We start from the raw sequence: 21,343 nt of genomic DNA, 5'->3' as shown, positions 1-21,343 counted from the left end.
AAAGGTCTTCCTTTGCTGTTGGTTCACCCTCCAATGGCCGCCACAGCCAGCGCGCTGCGACCGACGCACCGCGCTGATCCAATGGCAGGAGCCAGGTGCTACTCCTGGTCTCCCATGGGGTGCAGGGCCCAAGCACTTGAGCCATCCTCCACTGCACTCCTGGGCCATAGCACAGAGCTGGCCTGGAAGAGGGGCAACCTGGACAGAATCCGGTGCCCCGACTGGGACTAGAACCCAGGGTGCCGGGGCTGCTAGGCAGAGGATTAGTCTGTTGAGCCGCGGCGCTGGCCTTGCATATACTCTTAAGAATGAGGTTAGGATTCAGTGTGGATCATCAGTGGAGCCATTCATTTAGATTTGATCTGTTATAGCTGAGGTGCAACTATAGAGCCATGTTGTACAGTATGTGGCTAGACCAATATAAATTAAATCAAAGTATAAAGTTAAGTGCTTAAAAGCCACATATGATCAGTGGTTATTCTATTAGACAGTACAGGTGTAGAACATTTCCACCATTACAAAAAGTTCTATTAATAGCACTGCTCTAGAAGATGAAGATTTTTAAGGACCAATACCAGTACCAACTCATCTGAACAAGTTCAGTCCAATACTTGGAGCATTTTTATAATTCATCTTGGAAATGATTCCAGGACTGCTTTACAAGCCACATTAAGGAAACATCTTCACATCCAGGCTGCATCACTCCTGATCCAGCTCCCTGCTAAAATGCCTGGGAAAGCAGTGGAAGATGGCCCAGTTACTTGTGTCGCTACTACCCTTGTGGATATCTGGTTGCAGTTCCAGGCTCCTGGCTTTGGCCTTGCCCAGCCCAGGCCATTGTGTGGCCATTTGGGGAGTGAAACAGGAGATGGAAAGTATCTATCCTTTCTCTCTCTCTCTCTCTCTCTCTCTCTCTCTCTGTGTGTGTGTGTGTTTTCTCTCTCTCTTCCGCTATCTTTCTCTGTAACTCAGCCTCTCAAATACATAAAATAAATCTTGATTTTAAAAATGTTTCATTAACTCTTAACATAGGGCTTCCTTAACAGCACACTCTTGATACCCTGAGGGACACACTATCCGAGTTGTGCTATACATGGGGATTCAAGGAGTAATTACGGTGCTTCTACTTTATGCCATGACTTATTAGGGGAACAGATAACTCAGATGTGATGTAATAGGCATATAAAGGTAAATATGCACTATGAGCTCTGGGAGCTGAAAGAAAGGTTTCTAATTGAGACATTATGAAAATGCCTTTTTGCCAATAATTCAGGTGAATGCCCTATTAGAGGGCCTACACAATTTTAGCATAAAAGCATTGACAGACTATTGCAGTGTTTTTAAACAAAAAAAAATGGCAAGAAATTATGTAGTTTGAAGAAGCCATTCTGGTAACAATTAAAACAGGTAAGAAACTGAAGGCAAAACCCACTGGTGGACTTCAGAAACAATCTGGGTTAGAAATGCTGAGGGCTTTGACCAGGCCAATGAAAATCCAGAGAACAGACCCAAGAGATGTCTGATTAAAAACGAAAAGCTTGAGGATCATTCACTCTATTCTTCAGTCTTGGCTCTATATAACATTGCATAATTCAAACGGTCATTCTCTAAAGATTTATCACATCCCTGAAGGTATTCTAATCTAGAATGAGTTAGCAGATTCAGAACAGTATTTTAGTACATCCTACTTTTACAAAAGCAAAATAAGAAACACTATATATGCAGGCATACAGATAAATAGTTTTATGGAACACTTTGTAAAGAGGCAAATCAAGGTCTTAGAGAACACCTGAAGTCCGTAGGATCCAGTGTTGTTTACTGCCTTCATTCTGCTGATCTGTGCTTTTTTTTTTTTTTTTTTTGGTCATGACTACACATTTCTTAAATGGAGGTTATTTTTCTAAATGGAAGTCTTTAAAAACCATAATCCTTGCACCCAAGGAAGAGTTCTAACAATGTTCTCAACAATGTCAATGTGGCTAAAATAAGTAATTTCCACCAAGTTTACCACTTTAGGACAACTCATTTACAATGTGAAAAAGAAGTGTTCTTCAAAAAATAAGCTGCACTATTTCATAGCTGTGCCTCCACAATTATGGCATTAGTTATCAACCATTCTGCACTGACCTGTCAGAACCTAGTTTGCTATTGTTCACTGCATTAATATTCCTGTAATTAGACAGAAGTTATCTATAATTTAGAACTTCCATCACCCTGTAATTTAGTCTTACCTATTCTTCCCTGGAAATAACAATAACAATAACCCCCACTCCCACTCGCAAAATCTTACTCCTCAGAGGAATAACTAATGAGCCCAGGTTTTCCACTGATACTTAGGAAAGCACAATTTTTCTCCTGCCCCACTCCTTTCCTTCATTAGAGCTGGTACTTGGACGTGATCACTGCTGCATTTCCCACGGACACTTGGCACAGCTGAAAAGCCTCTTTTCCACACCTTTGTGCAGTATGGCCAGAGCTAGCTGTAACGCCTGCTTCAAAACACCCTCTTCTCCCACCTGGGCCCCCAGAAGCACTCGGTAACAGTGGGAACCCATTTCTCAAGCTCACAAGCTCCCCCAGAGTCGTTTGTTTTCTAGCAGCCTCCACTCCACCCTCTGACCCCCATCCCGGAGTGCCTCTGAAGGAGAAAGGGGTGATGAATTGAGAGCAGTGTCATTAACAGGAAGTACAAGCTTACATCAACGAATTACTTATTATTTGTGCTATAGAACCAACAGGTCAATCAATCAGCAGACTTGTTTAGAAATGGGTTATTATCTACTCTGGTGCAGTAGCAGAAATTAAAATTTCTGACTTGCCTTGTTTTGCCAATATTTAAGCATTCTGTTCTGCTGAATATGACTACATGTACAGACACACTTTTATTTAGTCTGACACATGCAAAAAGAAAGCATAAGGCATGTGATCCAAGTGGTTTCTGATCCAAGCATTTTTATAGAAATCACTAAATCTAGTCAAAAACAATAGAGAAAGGGGTACTTTCCCTTCTAGTACTTGTTCTATCAATCTAGACTCGGCAGTACAGAATCATTGCTGTTAAAATAAAGGCTTCATTTTATAAAGTAACATTTGATTGTTGCTGTATTAAGGACATCAGCATGCTGACCCGCTACGAGTAGAAAATAATGGGATGTTCCTTTCCTTGGGATGAGTATTTCAGAAGTTTAAGTAGGAAAGAAAATCCTGAAAAAGAATTTAAGAGACATAGAAAAGAGGAAGATGCTTCTAAGTAGTGCCTGGAGACATCACCCCGCTCCGAGGCTAATTAGCACTGAAATATTTTCTGCTGGAGTATGTGACACTTACTTCATACCTTTTGTGAATTAATAAGTAAACAGGTGGTGGCAGCAACTATATTAAAACTAGGAAGACTTTCTATAAATGAAAGTGAGAGTTTATCACCCAGAAGGCAATTTCAAATATCAATTACTGTATTCGTTACATTGCATGTTTCAGATCGGTTTGTTACAGATTCAGGATTTGAAAAAAAAAATGCAACTTCACCTCAATATGAACCGTCATTAGTATTTAGTTCCACTAACGACACCGCATTATATAAAACAATAGGTAACCCCAAAATCGCCTTTGGTTTTGTTTCATATTTAATTGTGTCACTTATATTCGAATCTGGTGTCCCCTGATCCGAAAATCCAGCTCGAATAAAATAATGAAGCCACAATCTAAAAATCTGAAGGCCCGCTTGTCGAGAGACTCCCTGTTCTAAAGGCAACACAACGCCTTCTCACTCTCTCCCTTCTCTGAGATCAGCAGGTGTCTCTGCCGCTCCAGCAGACAGAGAAAAGGAAAAGCAGGGGGCGAGGAGAAAGGAAAGGAAATTGTCTACGTGTGCTGGGGGTGGGGGTGGGGGCATTTTAAGAGCTCGGTGAAAGGCTCCCTCCCGTCTTCAGATTTAAGGTTCTTGCCCACATTTTTACAATGATTTGCTATGACGGATTATGCAGCTGAGTTTGGGCATGTCCATCTGTAACTTATAAACGGAACGGAAAAAGGAAGGGATAGGCGGCAGCAAAGGGATGCGAGCGGGGAGCGAGCGAAGTGTAGGCGAGCGGGGACGGGAAGGGAGAGGCGGATTTTGGCAGTCAAAAGGGGGACGAGAGGCCCAGAAATGGAAAATGTGGCCTGGCCGCCCAGCCCTAACGGGGAGGGCGGCCCACAACGGGTCCCTCCTCAGCCGTCAGAGCGTGTGCAAGGGGTCGCGCACTAAGCGTGGAAAGACTGTTCCCTCGGGAGGCACAGGCTCGAGGACGAGCAGGGCTAGGAGCCGCAAGCAGCGGGCCCAGGGCAGATGGCTTTGGGGACGCTGGGGGGACGGGGTGGGGGGCGCAAGCGGACCAGCGCCCACTGGTCCAGGCACCTCAGGCCAGGGCAAACCTCGCAGGGTAGGCTGCGCCCCGCCCCGGGTGCAGCTCGGGCGCTCAGCCCGACCCTGAGTGCGCGCCTAAGCGCGGGGTAACCGGCTCGTCATCTCGGACGACAGCCGGCAAACAACATGGCTGCTAGGCGTCCACCGCGGGGCCTCCCCTCCGGGCTCTGGGGTCGACGACAGTGACTATGGCGGGCGTCCCTGCCCCCCGACGGAGGAGCCCCGGGCCAGGCGGGGGAGGCTGACGCTAGAAACAGGCGGGAGCGACGCGGGGGTGGACCGAGTCCGCGAGCCTGGCGCGTGCGGGGGCGGCGGGAGGGCCGGGCCGGGCGCGCGGCCTCAGACTCGCCCGCGCGTCAGCGCGAGCGCGGGTGGGGGCGGAGCGGCGGCGGCGGCGGCGGCGGTTGCCAGCGGCGGCCCAGAGCCCTCTCGCGGCCGCGGCGGCAGCAGCGCCAGCCTCAGCCCCAGCCCGGCCGCTGCCGCTGCCGCCGCCGCCGCTGCCGCTTCACGCTCCTGCTGCCCGGCCCGACATGAGTGAAACGGGTCGGGTGCCGTCGCCCGCCGCTCAGCCGGCAGTGGCGGCGGCCGCGCCGGAGGAAAAAAAAGGAAAAGAACCGGAGCGCGAGAAGCTGCCGCCCATCGTGTCCGCCGGGGCTGGCGCGGCTGCGGTAGGTGCTGGGCGGGGGCCGAGGGGCGCCCCGACGGCGGGCGTCGGGAGGCTGGGCGGCTCGGCCGGGGGAGCCCAGAGGCCCGCGTCGCCTCCCGGGACTCTGGGCGGCCGGGGGAGATGCGCCGGGGCCGCCGTGCCTTGGGCTGAGATAGAAGAGTTGTGCCTCGTGGACAGCCCCGAACCCGTGGCGAGCTGCGCCTTCCGCGCTCGGGGAAGGCTGGGGGTGGCCCGTTCCGCTCGATGCTTTGTGCTGTTTTCCAAGGAGGGTCGGGTGGACCCCCAGTCCCTGGCCGGGGCTGACCTGCCTCTTGGAGTCGGGTGGTCTGTTGGCCGAACGCGGGGGTCGGGCGGGCGGGAACGGGTTCTCCGCGGAGGAGATCGTCTCGGAGGCGCGGAGAGTCCTCCCTTCGCTGCGCCCCCTTTCCCCCTTGGGCTAGAACGGGCGCCGCAGCGAGTTTCCACTTAATTGTGACCTTTCCGTTGCTGTCAGGGGAGTGGGAGGTGGATGCTTCGGAGATGATTTTATTTCTCCTGTGGTGCAGACATGTGACTTAATGGGTGGGGGGGGAAGCTTTTTTGAACCTTTTTAAATTTAAACTCAAGTTATCTGAGCTTGACAGGGATGCCTTCCCTGCTGGATTTCCGAAATGGTTACTTGGAGAGCGTCTCGGGCTCCAAACTCCCTTTATTGCCAGATGATGTCATGGGACAGCTCCCCCCCCCCCCCCATTTTTCCTGGTGATTGTGACTGATTGCTTTGAAGCACAATTTAAAAAAATTCTCTGATTTTGAGAGTTTTATTTGACATAATATTTAATACTTTCTGAAACTTTGCTTTGATGTATTTAAAGATCATGTCTTGTCATGCAGCAATGCGTGACAAAATAGTAAAAGTTTAGTGATTATGCATTTTCTTTATTCCTACTTGGAATTCATTTCTTAAAACCTCCCTCTTAAATGACTAAGAGGTTACCGAAATAGCACACTCTTCCTTAAAGTATTAGTTTTGGAATAATGTTTGGATTCAGTAGATTTTTCCAAAAATGCTAAGAGCTATGATAATTGGAAATTGTTAAAACAAGCCCTTTAGGTTAAATCAGTGTAGCAAATTGTGGACAGCAATGACTCCCGTTTAAAAGTATATAGCTGTAGTTGATGGGTAAATTGGAGCTGTGGTTAGTGATTACCTTAGGAAATGCTTGGAAGGAACTGGTCACCCAACGACTTGTAGATTTAGTTCCTGCTGCTGGTAGCCTAGCTGCTCAGAGCTTATACTGATGAGTTACGGAGTTCAAGATTTTTTTTTTTTTTTTAAAGATACAGGATGGAATAGAAGGGGGTGAGGATGAATAGAAAAACTTGAGATCCTGAAGGCAATTTCTGGTCCCTTTAAGGTGTCAGTACTGTTGTTTTTAATGACTTCTAAAAATATATCACTTATGACAAAACTTATGGCAAAATATCTGTGTTTTTGTCAGTGAAAAACTAAAATCAAGACAGTGTGTGCTTGGTCCCCTCAAAGGGCAAGAAAGCCAGGAGAGCTAGCCAATAGGGAGGGTCTGGGCATTGACAGGAAGGCGCGCAAAGAGCTGATGGCCTGTTTCATTGTTTTCCAGCCACCTGTTGGATTAACTAGCACCTGAAGGTTTGCTTAGTAACCTAATTGCCATCAATAACTTTTTCTTTGAGACATTTTAATGATTCTTCCTTTTTTGTCCCAAGTTAAGAGCTCTTTCTGCCTGTCTAATCTGAGTGTATGACTCATTTCAAGTGGCCTCATAACAGTGACTTACAAAAAAATCATCGTAACACATTTCTGAGAGTGTTGAAACAATTCAGACAGCTCTGGATTAAATAGGTGGCCAGACTGTGATGACCCTCTTTCAAGTGAAAGGGTCTGGACTATATCCTAGAGGTTAAAGAAAGATACAGGGGGAGGAGCAAGAGCGCTAGAAAGAGCACTCCAAAGTGATATAAAATCACTCAAGTATGAAGGAAGTCCTTTCTAGACAGGAGGTGTGTAACACAATGAAATCAAACCTGACTGACCCCTGACTAACTTTGGTTGCATGCTGAAGCTCTTATTTCTGTATCTAAGTATAGAGTACAGTTTCGACCTTTGATGCACAGTAGAATTGTCTGGAGAACTTCTAAAGACATGGTTCTATAGCTTCAGATGCAGGTCAGTTAAATGAAGCTTGGGCTGGTTGTTTTGTTTGTTTTTGTTTTTTTGTTTTGGTTTGGTTTGGTTTTAGTTCCCTGGGTATAGCTAAGATTGAAAATTAACAGTCTGTGTACTGAATTAGAAGCTCCCATGGGGAAGGCTCAGGAATCTTTTTAACTACATTGGCTCAAATCTAGTTTGCAGAGCAACATTTGAAGTGGACTTGTGAAAGGTATGGATTAAGTGCATGAGGCAGAAACCAGTTGTGGTGGGGGAATTGAAAGAAACAGCAGTTAAAGTGGTTCTAGTTGGAGACTGAAAATAGAGCCCTCAGACGGCTTCTCAGTGTTGGGGGGTTCGCCATGCTGCTGTGGAGAGGGGACACAAATCCACAGAAGAGAAGAGATTTGGAAGTAGTGCATGGGCGTGAAGGGCTGACATTGTGAATATTAAATATTACTGAGGGGAACATTATAAATTAGCTGCTGATGTTAGAAACCAGTGGTGATGGAGGAGGAGAAAATAATGCTCAGAGGGGCAGAAATAGCAGTGGCAAGTGAGGATGAGTTTGACAGGCTGCATCAACATTTAATCTGATGACCAGGAAAAGGAAGGTTCTCCAGGGGACAGTACCCAGGAATGAAGTGGACTCAAGAAAGCTAGATTTTACTTAGATCAGTGAGGTGAAAGGAAGCAGTAGCAGAAATCTTAGGATTTTGTAGGGAAGTTTGCCCAAAGGGCAGGTCAGCCAGTTTGTCAAGTGTCAGTAGGTGAAGGTGAGGGGCAGAGGGCTAGCTTAAGGTAGCTGGAGGGGATGTGATGGGAAGTCTCTAGAGAATGAGAGGTTTATTTCAATTGTATCCCATTATACATGGTCTGATGGAGTCTGTGGACCAAAATGTAACCAGCAATTATTGAACTTGTGTTACACTTGTTTAGCTTTGTTCTAGATGAATTCAGAAAATAAAAGACCAGGTTGAAAAAAAAAATGATCCCTGCCTAAGGGTATGCAAAGCTAAGCCAAACAATATGTAAAAGTCACAAAAAGCTGAAATAATTGTAAAATGGGAGATCAGTGTGTGCAGTATTGTGAAGACCTTGAGTTTACTTCCTGTTAGGGCAATTATCTAAGCTGGCCAGCTGTTGAAGGATTTGGATGGGCCAAGGAAAGGGAACAAGGTAACCCAAGGGGAACCACAGCATGAGCAAGGCTGAAAGGGGAAAATTGGGGAGAAACAGAGCGCGCCCAGTGGAGGCCTGCTGGGAGCTCGGGGGAGGTAAGACTGCAGAGGGGTTGGAGCCAGATCACTAGGCAGAGAAGTTTGCACTTTTGTTTTCATGTGGTTAATGGAAAGCCATTGGAATTTCTTAAATAAAGGAATAACACAGTGAAATCAGTGGCAGCCTGTAGTTAAACTGGAGACAGAGGAGAAAAAATGTGAAGGAAGCAGCGTGGTAGTTAATGCCTGAGATTTTGAGTCCCTTCCCTGGGGGCATGGCCATGGGATAAAGTATAGGAGAGAAGAAGCTACAACCTCACTAGATAACAAGAGTGAAAGAGAAGGAACACTAACAAGGTAAAAGGGCTCTAAGATTTCCAGAGGTTTCTCAGAAAAAACATTTACATAAAAAGGCAGCCAATCCGATAACATTCCAAATTAATGAGCCTTCAGACACATACCCATGTGTGTGTGTGTGTGTGTGTGTGTGTGTGAGAGAGAGAGAGAAACACGCATACCTAAACCTTGCCCAGCTAGATGTTTGTAACAATCTTAAATATGGAAAATCCTGGGCTCTTCATCCACTATGTTCTCAACAAGGGTTGAGATGGTGAAGAATGTATGCTGTGGTAGTGAAATGCTTTAAATAATTAACTACAAGTATTACAAAAATGCATCCTATGTGTAAATGTGTGATCATATATAACAGCTATTTCTTGAATGTCCACTCTGTGCTAAGCATTTTCCATGTATTTCCACCATTTGGTTGGCTAATACAATCAAAACCAATCACAGAACAAGCTTCTGAGAGGGGGAACCTGATTGTCAGGCTATGTGTACTTTGCCAAAGGGTAAAATGACTACTAAGAAACTGGTTAGTTTATAATTGAGTTTATAATTGAGATGTTTCTGACTCAACTACCTGTGCTTTCCCCCTATTTTGAGCACTCTATGTCTGTGGCCAGATACAAGGGCCATGTGGTACAAAGAAACTCCACTTCCAGTAGTACTTCAGACAGAGTATGTAGCCCAGTGACAAAACTGCTCCAAATTTTGTCACTAGGGATAGAAGTATTACAGAAGACAATGATCTGTGCCAGGATATCTGATTGTTTGGGTTTAATATTATGGTATTAATATACCTTTAAATTCTATGTAAAGTAAAGCATGATTTATTAAAGCAGATTAATCTGAGTCAAAAGTTAAAAAGAAAGGGCTGTGATCATAAAAATACATAACCACATTGTCTGTAATTGCAAGTGGGTTGTAAAGTCTGTTTGTCCACTTTTTTCTTTAACTGTGAAGCTATAATGTAGTTGCCTGATTATTCTCCCATTCATAATTAATTCTGAATGTTAGGACACAAATAATTTGACTATATTTAACATTTAAAGAAAAGCAGCCTACATTTTTATTTCCTAGTCTCCTTTAAAAGATAGGGGTTTGTATCACTTTAAGTAAAGCAATTCTGCTTGGGCTGATGCTATTTAGTCTGGGGAGGGACTCTCAAACCCAGAACATAGCTGACTTTTCACATCTTAATAGAAGAATGTATAGCAAATTAGCATTTCTCATTTTATAACCCAGTATCCTAATCGGGAACTGTGAGAAAAACATAGAAAAAGGAGAAATAAGATATCTTTACCTAGTAACAAGATCTAAAATAGTCTCTTTTGTAGACACTATGTACAATGGAGGCCCCATACCTGCTATGGCTGTGACTGGTAGTTTGCTTCCAGTAAGTCAGTTAGTTTACTTCAAAAGTTGGGAAAGCAGGGTATCTTGAGTTTTTTTTTTTTTTAATTTTCACTTAAAACATAAGAATATGCATATTTTCTCCAGTTTTTTTGACATAATGACATTTACTCAGTATCTCAGAAAGCTATTCACTTTTTGAAAAAGTAATTTTTATATGCATTATATATGGATAGTTCTTGGACTCATTGAGGCCAAAGAATGAGTTTTGTAGGCATAGAAATTCCATTTAAAATATTTTAATTTGGGCTGCTGCCATGGCATAGTAGGCTAAACCTCTGCCTATGGCAACAACATCCCGTGTGGGTGTTGGTTCAAGTCCTGGCATCTCCACTTCCAATCCAGCTCTCTACCTATGGCCTGGGAAAGCAGTGGAAGATGGCCCAAGTGCTCCTGGCTCCTGGCTTTAGATCAGCCCATCTGCAGCCATTGTGGCCATTTGGGGAGTAAACCAGCGGAGACCTTTCTCTCTCACTCCCTCTGTCTATAACTCTGTCTTTCAAAAAAAAAAAGTAAAAAAGTTTTAATTCAGAAATTCTAAGATATGAAGTATTATGACTTTCAAGTGTTTCATGATGGAACAGAGCTATCACTTATTCTTTTATCAAAACCTGAATTAAAATAGAAGAATGTTTGTGTTCTAAGGTAGCTTTTGGGGATACAGGATTATCAAAGTAAATTTTATCAGAATTTTGAATGTAACAATTTGATATTCAATACAAAAACAAACATGGAAAACTATTAATAACTTTCTCATTGATGTCGTGTAGAAAAATACGATAAAGAAAACAGAAATTTAACTCAGGAGGCAGGCATTTGGCCTAGCAGTTAAGATGCTGGTTGGGACTCCCAGATCCTATATCATAGTGCCAAGTTCAAGTCAGCTTCATCCCTGATGCCAGCTACCTGCTAGTGAGCATTCTAGGAGGCAGCAGGTGATGATTCCTGGTAACTTGGGTCTCTGCCACCCATGTGGGAGGGCTAGATTGAGTTCCCAGCTCCTGCCTTCAACCTGGCTCAGCTTCACCCCAAGTATTATGGGCATTTGGGGAATGAACCAGTAGATAAGAACTCTGTCTCTTTGCCTTTCAAATTAAACAAAAAGAAACTAAAAATAAATTTAACTGGGATGCATCTGCTCCTTAGTAAAGCTTTAAAGTAGGACCTCTTGTATAGTGAAATTAAATTCAAGATAAGGTTGAGGAGCTGGCATAGTGGTGCAGTGGCCATATCAGTATCTCATACCAGAGCAGTGGCACAAGCCCTGCTAATATGCCTAGGAAAGCAGTGGAAGGTGGCCTTCATCCTTGGGCCCCTGCCACCCTTGTGAGAAATCTAGATGGAGTCCTAGACTCCTGGCTTTCTGGGCCATTACAACCATTTGGAGAGTGAACCAGTGAATGGAAAGTCTCTTTCTCTCTTTGTCTTGCCTTTTATCATTCTGATATTCAAATAAAAATTAATTTAAAAATTAAATAAGGTTAAAATAATATGTGAATTGAAGCAGAATGGACACTAAGTAGTAAACAAACTTTAAGATTAAATTATTAAAATTATTTAAAATTTTATTATTTTATATTGTAATCTTAAAATATGTGATTATACAGTGGAAAAAATCATAGAGGTCCATGTTAAGCACTTGTAAAACATGATTTTTGGCTAGTTATTGTAGTTACTAAAAAAATAAACTTTTTCTGCTGTTTGCATGTTTACTGAACACACTGAGTTTGAAAAACTGAGTGGCCTCTACCTAGAACAGGCATGGAGAATGTTTTCCTGCCAGGGTCCATTTATAACATCCTTCGGGAGCCATGTAAAATTGTGAACTTAAAAATTAGCCTGCTAGGGCTAGCAATGTAGAACAGCAGGTTAAGCTGCCACTTGCAAAACACCTGCATTCCTTGTGAGTGCTGGTTCTAATCCCAACTACTCCACTTCCAATCCAGCTCTCTGCTGATGCGCCTGGGGAAAGCTGTGGAAGATGGCCCAAGGACTTTGGCCCCTTGGGCCCCTGCATTCCATGTGGGAGACCCCTGATGGAGTTCCAGATTCCTGGCTTCGGTCTGGCCCAGCCCTGGCCACTGCAGCCGTTTGGAGAGTGAACCAGTGGATGAAAGATCTCTCTCTCTCTTTCTCTGGATCTGCCTTTCAAATAAATACATCCTTTTTAAAAAAAAAAAAAAAATTAGCCTGCTATAGATGTATTGGATGGCGAAGCCTGAATGTGGTTGCCTTGGCAGGGCCAGTCCAGATGATTTCATGCGCCTTATATGGCCTGCAGGCTAGATGTTCCCCACCTATGACCTAGAGAGTGAAGTTAGGCTACTTATTATGTTGAGTGGAAAAATTTGTGGATTTTCTCCCTCAATGAATTCTAAAAATGTTTTTTACCCTGTGTGCTCTGTTTGTACTTATCTTCACTCTGTCACAGCTGTTTCAGTATCCTGCTACTATCTGTTCTTCCACACATCCAGCCCACTGTTTGGGGCTGGCCACATTCCAGGGTTCATCTGTAGTGTTCTTCTGCAAGGCTCATAGACAGCATTTTCAAAATTGCCCAGAAACCAGGTGTAATATCTGTGGTGGGTACAAATTTCAGAGGGTTTATAATATTCTCTAACCTTTAATTTAGTCTGAAGCTTTGTGTCATATTAAAGAAGCCCAACAGTTTCCTTTCTTTAATCAAATGGTAAACTTAGGGACCAATTTTTTTTTTTTATTTAAGATTTGCTTATTTTATTTGAAAGGTAGAGTTACAGAGTAGAGGAGGGCAGACACACACACACACACACACACACACATGCACGCACATTGAGAGAGAGAGAGATAGAGGGAGGTATCTTCCATCTGCTGGTTCACTCCTCAGTGGTGTATACGGCCAGAGCTGGGCCAATTCGAAGCCAGGAGCTTCTTCCAGGTCTCCCTTGTGAGTACAGGGGCCCAAGGACTTGCGCCATCTTCTGGCACTTTCCCAGGCACAGTAGCAGGGAGCTGGGTTGGAAGTGGAGCATCTGGGACTTGAACCGGTGCCTATATAGGATGCTGTACCGCAGGCAGCGGCTTTTCCTCCTTTGCCACAGCACCGGCCCCCTAATAGTTTCTTGATTCGACTCTCTAGCCTTTAATTAATCTGCTTACCATTGCACAACATACTGTCCTGTTTTTTTCTCATGAAAGTCTCACTTTAAATGTAAGGTTTGTCTTGTGCAACCTAGGATGGGGCAACTGCTATTTTTAAAGTTTTCTTTTATTCATCTGTTAACCTATGAAAATGTCCATGAATAACTTTATGTCTTACTAGGTATAAACTATCAAGAACACAGACATTTTACAAACAAGAAACTAATTAGACCAAGATGTCTTTTTTCATGTTGTTTAAGCTTTTTTGATCACAAAAAATAGAAAGCCAATGCACTTATGCCTCCTTTTGGCAAAAGGAAATTTATTGGAACGATACACATAGATTAGAACCAAAAATAGGAATGCTATTCTTTTCCTCTTAGCTGGTAGGTCTTTTGTATATTCCTCTGTGTAAAATCTGGAAAGACCGCCTCTGCTTGACTTACGAAGAAGCATCAGTGCCCATCGTGCCAGACCATCTTCTTGCCTATAGATGGGCTGCCTTTTGGTTGAATGTCTATAACTGTTCTAATCCATGGCCATTTATTCTGCAAAAAGAATGGCAATAATGCTGTGGGGACCTTGAGTGAGGAAGTTTCAGTGGATGGAAACATTGGATCATTGGATTTGGCAGCCATGATAAATGTGCTGAACATTTCTTTCCTCAGTTTTTTATACTTTTCCTGCCATTGGCCTTTCTCAGTAAAGCTTCTGAGCAATCCCTGATCATTGCTTGCATTTCCTCACTCCCCATTCATTCGTCAACCCATTTCATACAGGTTCTGCTACCACCATGCCCCTGAATCTCTTGTCTCTTGTTGTTCCCAAGATTTTGTTTGCTCACTCTGGTAGACACGTTTTAGGTCTAACTAGTCTTTATCATTTAACATTTTTGGTCATATTTTTTCTCAAAACTTTTATGATTAATTTTAACATATTATCTTCTTGTAGATTTCTTGTCTCTTGAGCATTCTTATTCCAGTTTGCTTACATCATGCATGCTAATGTATGGTTCTGTCATATTAGTTTTCTGCTGCTATATAATAATAACTCTATCACTTCAAAAGCTTCCATTTATTTTGTCATGAGACGCATGCTACTTTTGTCCAGTATGCTGCACATTGGTTTCCTTTCTAGTTAGTAAAAAATGCTGTGTTTTTATAACCCAGTCTAGAATTTTCTTCAAATATGCCCTCATCTCTCTCTCTCTCTTTCTCTCTCTCTCTTTGTTTTTAAGATTTATTTATTCATTGGAAAGGCATAGTTACAGTAAGGCAGAGAGAAAGGTCTTCCATCTGCTGTTCTACTCCCCATATGGCCCCAATGGCTGGAGCTGGCCTGATTTGAAGCCATGAGCCTGGAGCTTCCTCTGGGTCATCCATGCAGCTGCAGGGGCCCAAGGACTTGGGCCATCCTCCCCTGTCTTCCCAGGCACATCAGCAGGGAGCTGGATTGGAAATGGAGCAGCTGGGACTTGAACCAGTGTCTATATGGGATGCTGGCACCCCAGGTGGCAGCTTCACCCACCATGCCACTGTGCTAGCCCCAAATATGCCCTTTTCTTTACACTGGGCTATCAACATATGTCTATTCTGAAAGTTGAAGTAAAGCATTTTACATTGTTCATTTAGTAAATTGTGGGATTATTCTCTCATTTGCTTGCTTCAGCCTTAGATGTGAAATAGCTGTTACTGTTTTGCCCTAACTTGACCCAGGCTGCGAGTCCTCTTTATTCCCTACTTCTGCTGTCTCAGTTCAGACTTTGTCTCTTAGAGAAGGCCTGGTTTAGTTTTCAGAACTATTTGCCTTCCGGCTATTCCCTAGACTGCTACCAGAGTGATTTTTCCAAAAATACAAATATGATCGTGTCACTTCCTGCTTGGAAGTCCTCAGTGATTTGCCCTATCTTCTTGCAAGATGGGTCTGAGACTTGATGCCATGGCCACTTCTTACTTTTCCAGTCCATCTCTGTGGGCCAATATGCCTTTCTGATTCTGTATTCTAGCCACACTGCTCCCTAAGTCCTATTATTGTGCAGTTTTTGAGAATGTCCATGACAGTTATCAACAAAAACATACCTTGCTGTGTGTATTAATCCATTTTGTGTTGTTATAATTAAATAGCTAATGTTGGCTATTTTATAAAGGAAAGAGTTTCCTTTTGCTCATGGATTGGTGGCTGGAAGGTCTAAACAGCATGATGCTGGCATACTGTTGAGGCCCCTTCTGGCTATGTTGTATAACATGGCAGAAGAGTGGAAAGGGAACCAGCCACGTGCAGCAGGGCCACAACCCACTCTTGGGACAACTAATCCAGCCACAGAAAACCTGACCCACTCCATTCATGAATTAGGTCTCTATGACCTGATGACCTTCACTAGGCCCCACCCCTGAAAGGTTCCACTTCTTAGGGCGAGCATTCGGCCTAGTGACTAAGACACCCTTCAGGATGCCTAAATCTCATATCCGAGTGCCTGGGTTTGACTCCCAGCCCCAGCCTGTGGTTCCAGCTTCCTGCTAGTGCAGGTTCTGGGAGGCAGCAATAATGGCTCAAGTATTTGGGTTCCTCCACCCACATTGGAGACCTGGATTGTATTCTCAGCTTTCAGCTTTGCTCTGACCCCATTCCCCATCCTGTACTCCTTATCCCCATTGCAGGCATTTGAGAAGTAAACTAGAAAATGGGAGATATCTCCTTCTTTGTCTATCTGTCTCTCTACTCTCTACCTCCATAATAATAATAATAATAATAATAATAATGTGTCCTGGAGTGAGCCTTGTGGCACAGTAGGTTAAGCCAACACTTGGGACATCCACATCCCACATCTGAGTGCTGGTTAGAGTCCCAGATAATGCAGCCTCAAAAGCAGCAGTTGATGGCTCAAGTGCTTGGGCCCCTGCCACCTACATGGACACTCAAATAGAGTTCTAGGCTTCTGACTTCAGTCTGGTTCAGCCCTGGCTATCGCTGGCATTTGGGGAATGAGCCAGCAGATGGGAGGGTGCACACTCTCATTTTCTCTCTCTGTCTGCCTTTCTAGTAGGTGAAAATAAATAATTTTTAAAAAATGTTCCAGTGTCTCAAAGCCACCACACTGCAGACCAAGCTTCTAGAACATGAACCTTTGGGGATAGTCCACCTCCACACTACACAGTATGCAAAGTTATTGTAATACATTTGGAGTTATGTTAACAAAGCCCAATACTGCAAGACCATTGTATAAGACACGGTTGGTCTTTTACAGATTGGTCACTTTTATTAACATTTGTAAATAAAATGTATAGTGCATCAAATTTGTCATTTGCTCCTGTTATTATTTAAGATTTTCTGGCAGAACTAAAAACACAAATAAGCAAACTTAATCCCAGTAGTTAATAAGATTCTTAAACATCTTGATATTTATGGCCAGGAATGATTTACTTTGTCAAATTTATAGTTTGTTTAGATTTTATTTTCCTGATTTGCATACTAGCTTTGTGAATTGAGCAACTGGTTTAATTTACCAAGATTATGCAAATTATGCTATTTAGCAAGGCCTTTATAGGAAAAATATTGTGAATCACTGGTTTATTTAAGTTTTCAATTCTGTCTCTTATTTTGGGAATCTACATTACAAATCTTGAAATTAGAATTGTTAGTTTAATAACTGTTAGTTTCCTGACTTATTACATAGTGTTCTTTTGTTTGTTTGTTTCTGTTTTTTATTACTTGGAGATTCCCACGTGTGAGCTAAGCAAGGTTCTTTGGGACTTCCTTTTATTAAGAGGTAGAGAAAGGGGGAGGGAAAGAAAAGAAAACATGGAGTCTTTCCTAGGTTGCTAGTATATCAGAGGTTTCCCTGAAGTATACTTAGTTTTTGTGTTTATGTTCTTTTTTTTTTTCTAGTTAGGTGAATTGCTCTTAAAGTTATTAAATTCTGGGGCAGGCATTTGGTGCAGCAGTTAAAACACCACTTTGGATGCCTGTCTCTTGGGTTCAAGTCCCAGGTCTGCTTCTGACTCCAACTTCCTGCTTTTAAGCACACACCCTGAGAGGCAGCAGGTGATGGATGAAGCACTTGGGTTCCTGCCACCTATGTGGAAGGCCCAGAATGAGTTCCACATTTCTGATTTTGGCCTGCTAAGCCCCAGCTTTTGTGGGAATTTGGGCAGTGAACCAGCAGATGGAAGATTAGCTCATCTCTAACTCCATCGTTGCCTCTATCTATCTCTGTTTCTCTCTCTCTCTCTCCCTCTCTCTCTCTGTGCCTTTCAGATAAGTAAATAACTTTTTAAACAGTTCTTAAATTTTATTCAGCAAGCATACATAAATATCGAGAAGATAATGCTAGTCACAAAAAGTGAAAATAAGCTGATGAGTTTACATACTTAATATCATGTGGTAAGCTCTTAATGAGTAACAGTTACCATGCCAAGAGATTCTGTGCTATGATGGTTTACAGACTTCCTGGTCATTTGCACTGGAATTTGAATTTTGGCTTCTTAATAGGTCAGTGAATTTGAACATAGTACCTTAAATTTCATACCTGTAAAATGAGGTATAAATACACCTCTCATAGGGATGTTGTAATGTATTTAGCATCTAATATTAAGTAGGTATATAACAGACACTCAATAAATGACTAGTTTGGGTCTGGCATTGTGGCACAGTGGGTTAAGCCACTACCTACAATATTGGCATCCCATATCAGAACTCTGGATCTAGTCGTGGCTCCTGTGCTTCCAGTCCAGCTCCCTGGTAATGCACGCAGGAAAGCAGTCGAGAATAGCCCAAGTGGTTGGGCTCCTGACACCCATGTGTGAGACCTGAATGGAGTTCCAGGCTCCTGGCTTCTGCCTGGCCCAGCACTGGCTGTTGTCATCTCGGGGAATGAACCAGCATATGGAAGATCTCTTTTCTGTGCTTCTGCCTCTTCATCTGTCACTCTGCCTTTCAAATAAATAAATATTTTTAAACCTAAGGTTTAAAATAACTTGTTTTATTGTGATGTTCATAGTAATAACTTACTGAGCACTCATTATCATTGGTCATACACAAGACCCTAGATTAGATTGTAATTCTGAGACCAGATTGATATCCTACATCTATTAGAAGACTACTTTTTTTCTGTTAGACAATATGTTTAACTTTTATAGACTGAGTGTTATAGGCTAATCCTAACAAAGAATTCAAGGAGTTTGGGGCTGGCACTGTGGTATAATGGGTGAAGCTGCCACCTACAGTGCTGGCATCCCATGTGGGTGCCTGTTTGTGTCCCAGCTGCTCCACTTCCAATCCAGCTTCCTGCCAATGCACCTGAAAAAGCAGCAAAGGCAGCCCCAAGTGCTGCTTACTAATATACCTGGGAAGCAGCTGGTGATGGTCCAAGTGCTTGAGTTCCTGTCACCCAAATGAGAGACCTGGATAAGTTTCTAGTTACTGGCCCAGGCTATTGACAGCATTTAGGAAACAAGCCAATTGGTGGAAAATCTTTTTGTCTCTCTCTGTTACTCTGCCTTTCAAATTGATTTAAAAAATAAACAAAAAGAAAAAGCAACTGGGGCTAGCATTGTGACGCAACTGGTAAAGCTGCCACCTGTGACACCTGCATCCCATATGTACATGGGTTCATGTCCCAGCTGCTCCACTTCTGATCCAGCTCCCTGCTGATTGCCTGGGAAAAGTACTAGAAGATGTCCCAAGTGTTTGATCCCTTGCACCCACATAGGAGACCCAGATGAAGCTCCTGGCTTTGGCCTGGTCCAGGGCTACCCATTGCGGCCACCTGAGGAGTGAACCATTGGGTAGAACATCTGTATGTCTGTCTCTCTGTAACTCTTTCAAATAAATAAATCTTTTTTTAAAAAAAAGAGCAGTTGGTTTTATAGAAATGATATAAACACCAGAAAAAGCTCAACAGCGAAGTTATGATAGAGTATGCTGCACTTACAGATAACACTGTGCCTCAGTGCTTGGACACTGGCCAAGCTTATTATTTCTAATGATGTCATCTCATGTCGGTCAGAGTGGCTGCGCTCTACATACTCCTGTATGGATTCAAGCTGACTGATGCTCTAACATCTCAATTCTTAGCCTATATGATAATTCAGTGGAGGAAGAGAGAACTGGAGTTTTGCCCACCAGTCTTACATGCATTGGTTCTTTCTGGTCCAGAAATGACAGACATCATTTCCACTTGAGGCCCGTTAGAACTAATTATGATGGCCACCTGACTGTGAGAGTCTGGGGCATGTGGGGAGAACACGTAGATACTTGGTGAGTGTAACTGCTTCTGCTACATAACATAGGAGCTGACTCTAAAAAGATAGCTGGAAATCAATCTGATGCCTGAAGAAGGAGGAGATGAAAAAGAAATTATTTTTCTGCTGTTGAAGTAATCTTTGGAGTAAAAATGTGATATTAAGGAAGTTAACAACTATATCCTCTTAAATGTCTGGAAGCTGGAACATAGTGTATAAAAATCTGAGAGCTGGGGACCAGTGCTGTGGCCTAGCGGGTAAGGCCTCCGCCTGCAGTGGCAGCATCCCAAATGGATGCTGGTTCGAGTCCCAGCTGCTCCACTTCTGATCCAGCTCCCAACTGATGCACCTGGGAAAGCAGCAGAAGACCTAAGTACTTGGGCCCCTGCACCCACGTGGGAGACCTAGAAGTTCCTGGCTCTTGGCTTTGGCCTAGCTCAGCCCCAGCCATTGTGGTCATTTGGGGAGTGACCCAGCGGATGGAAGGTATTCTCTCTCTCTTTTTTTCTGTCTGCCTTTCAAATAAATAAATAAGTCTTTAAAAAAAATTATGAGAGCCTGGATTAATCCCTGACATGGCTATATAGCTGAATCTTGTACTAGTAACATGGTCTTACTTATAATTATAAAATATATATTATCTATTATGAATTTTATAGTGGAAAACGTGACTACATTGTGCTATAGGAAGCTTACTCTATGAACTGTATCTAACGACGCTTAGATACTTAAAAAAAATTCCTGTTATGTATAAAGTGTGATCACAGTGCTTAGAAAAAATACTCTGAAGAATTGTTTTACTTGAACTCTCAAGTTATCTATTTGTCTGTTTGAGGGATAGAAAGAGACAGCTGAGAGAGAGAGACAGAGCTGTTACCCTCTGGTTCACTCCTCAAATGCCTCTGACAGTTGTGGTTGGACAGCAGGAACCCATTTACTTGAACCATCACTGTGCCTCCCAGGATCCTTATCAACAGGAAGCCAGAAGCAGGAGCCACAGCTCCATACTGAACCCAGGTACTCTGATATGGGACGTGGGCATCAATTGGCATCTTAACTGCTAGGCTAAGTACTGCCACTGAACTTTCAAAGTTGTATCAAATGACAGGAAAGCCTCAGGGAATCAATCTATGAATTGCATACCTGTTAATTATTAAGTATATTTCTAAAAATCACAAAAATTGTATTAAAGTAGCAGTTAACATTAATGGACTGTATACCATGTGCAGGGAATAGTGCTAATCATTTCATATGTACTATCAGTATTAAATCTCACAATATTCTGTAAGGTAGGTACTATTATTAGTGCCGTTTCCAAACTTTCTCAATTTGTAAGCATTTAGATGATACAGCTCTTTTATACTTAAGACACTTCAGTCCTAGAAAAGTTAAGTCAGCTGTGCATGTCAGTTATATCTGTCTATCATGTATCATAAGATTTAAATGTTACAAATGTTTGTGTTTTCTGCAATAAAATAATTTATATGTAGGTTGCAGGGATTATGCTGCAATGTTAACTTTTCTGTTTTTAGGGTTTGGACAGAGGAGCCAAAGGCCAAATTTCCACTTTCAGCAGTTTTGTTTCAACTGTCAGCCAGAAGAAAGAAGCCCCTGAGAACAGAAGTTCACCTACACATCTTGTTTTCCCTAACATCAAGAATGGTAATAGTTGATATATCTATTATTTATAAAGTAGAATTTTAATTATTCAGTATTGTTCTTGTAGTTTTAGTTAATACAATGAAAAAGAAATAAGCTACATAAGGTATT

At 42.9% G+C, this 21,343-nt stretch overlaps 1 protein-coding gene across 4 annotated transcripts in view; it reads left to right on the top strand.

Moving 5' to 3' along the window:
- Positions 1–4,675: 4,675 nt before the first annotated feature.
- The window catches only part of HECTD2 (HECT domain E3 ubiquitin protein ligase 2), a 101,713-nt gene continuing 85,045 nt past the window's right edge, over positions 4,676–21,343 (top strand). The window contains exons 1-2 of one of the 4 annotated variants that reach the window (XM_051823369.3): positions 4,676–5,073; positions 21,106–21,235. In XM_051823369.3, the coding sequence (XP_051679329.2) occupies positions 4,936–5,073; positions 21,106–21,235 (268 nt within the window). In that variant the 5' untranslated portion in view covers positions 4,676–4,935. Of the gene's footprint in view, positions 5,074–21,104; positions 21,236–21,343 lie in introns of those variants that run through there. The other 3 variants (XR_016222136.1, XM_089314774.1, XM_051823370.2) reach the window with 3 other exon arrangements.

Source organism: Oryctolagus cuniculus, chromosome 15 (assembly GCF_051225735.1).
Source record: "Oryctolagus cuniculus isolate XC-2025 breed Fujian yellow rabbit chromosome 15, ASM5122573v1, whole genome shotgun sequence".
NCBI classification, from domain to species: Eukaryota; Metazoa; Chordata; class Mammalia; order Lagomorpha; family Leporidae; genus Oryctolagus; species Oryctolagus cuniculus.
The sequence above is the reverse complement of the archived record's forward strand: the minus strand, read 5'-3'. Positions and strand labels throughout refer to the sequence as shown.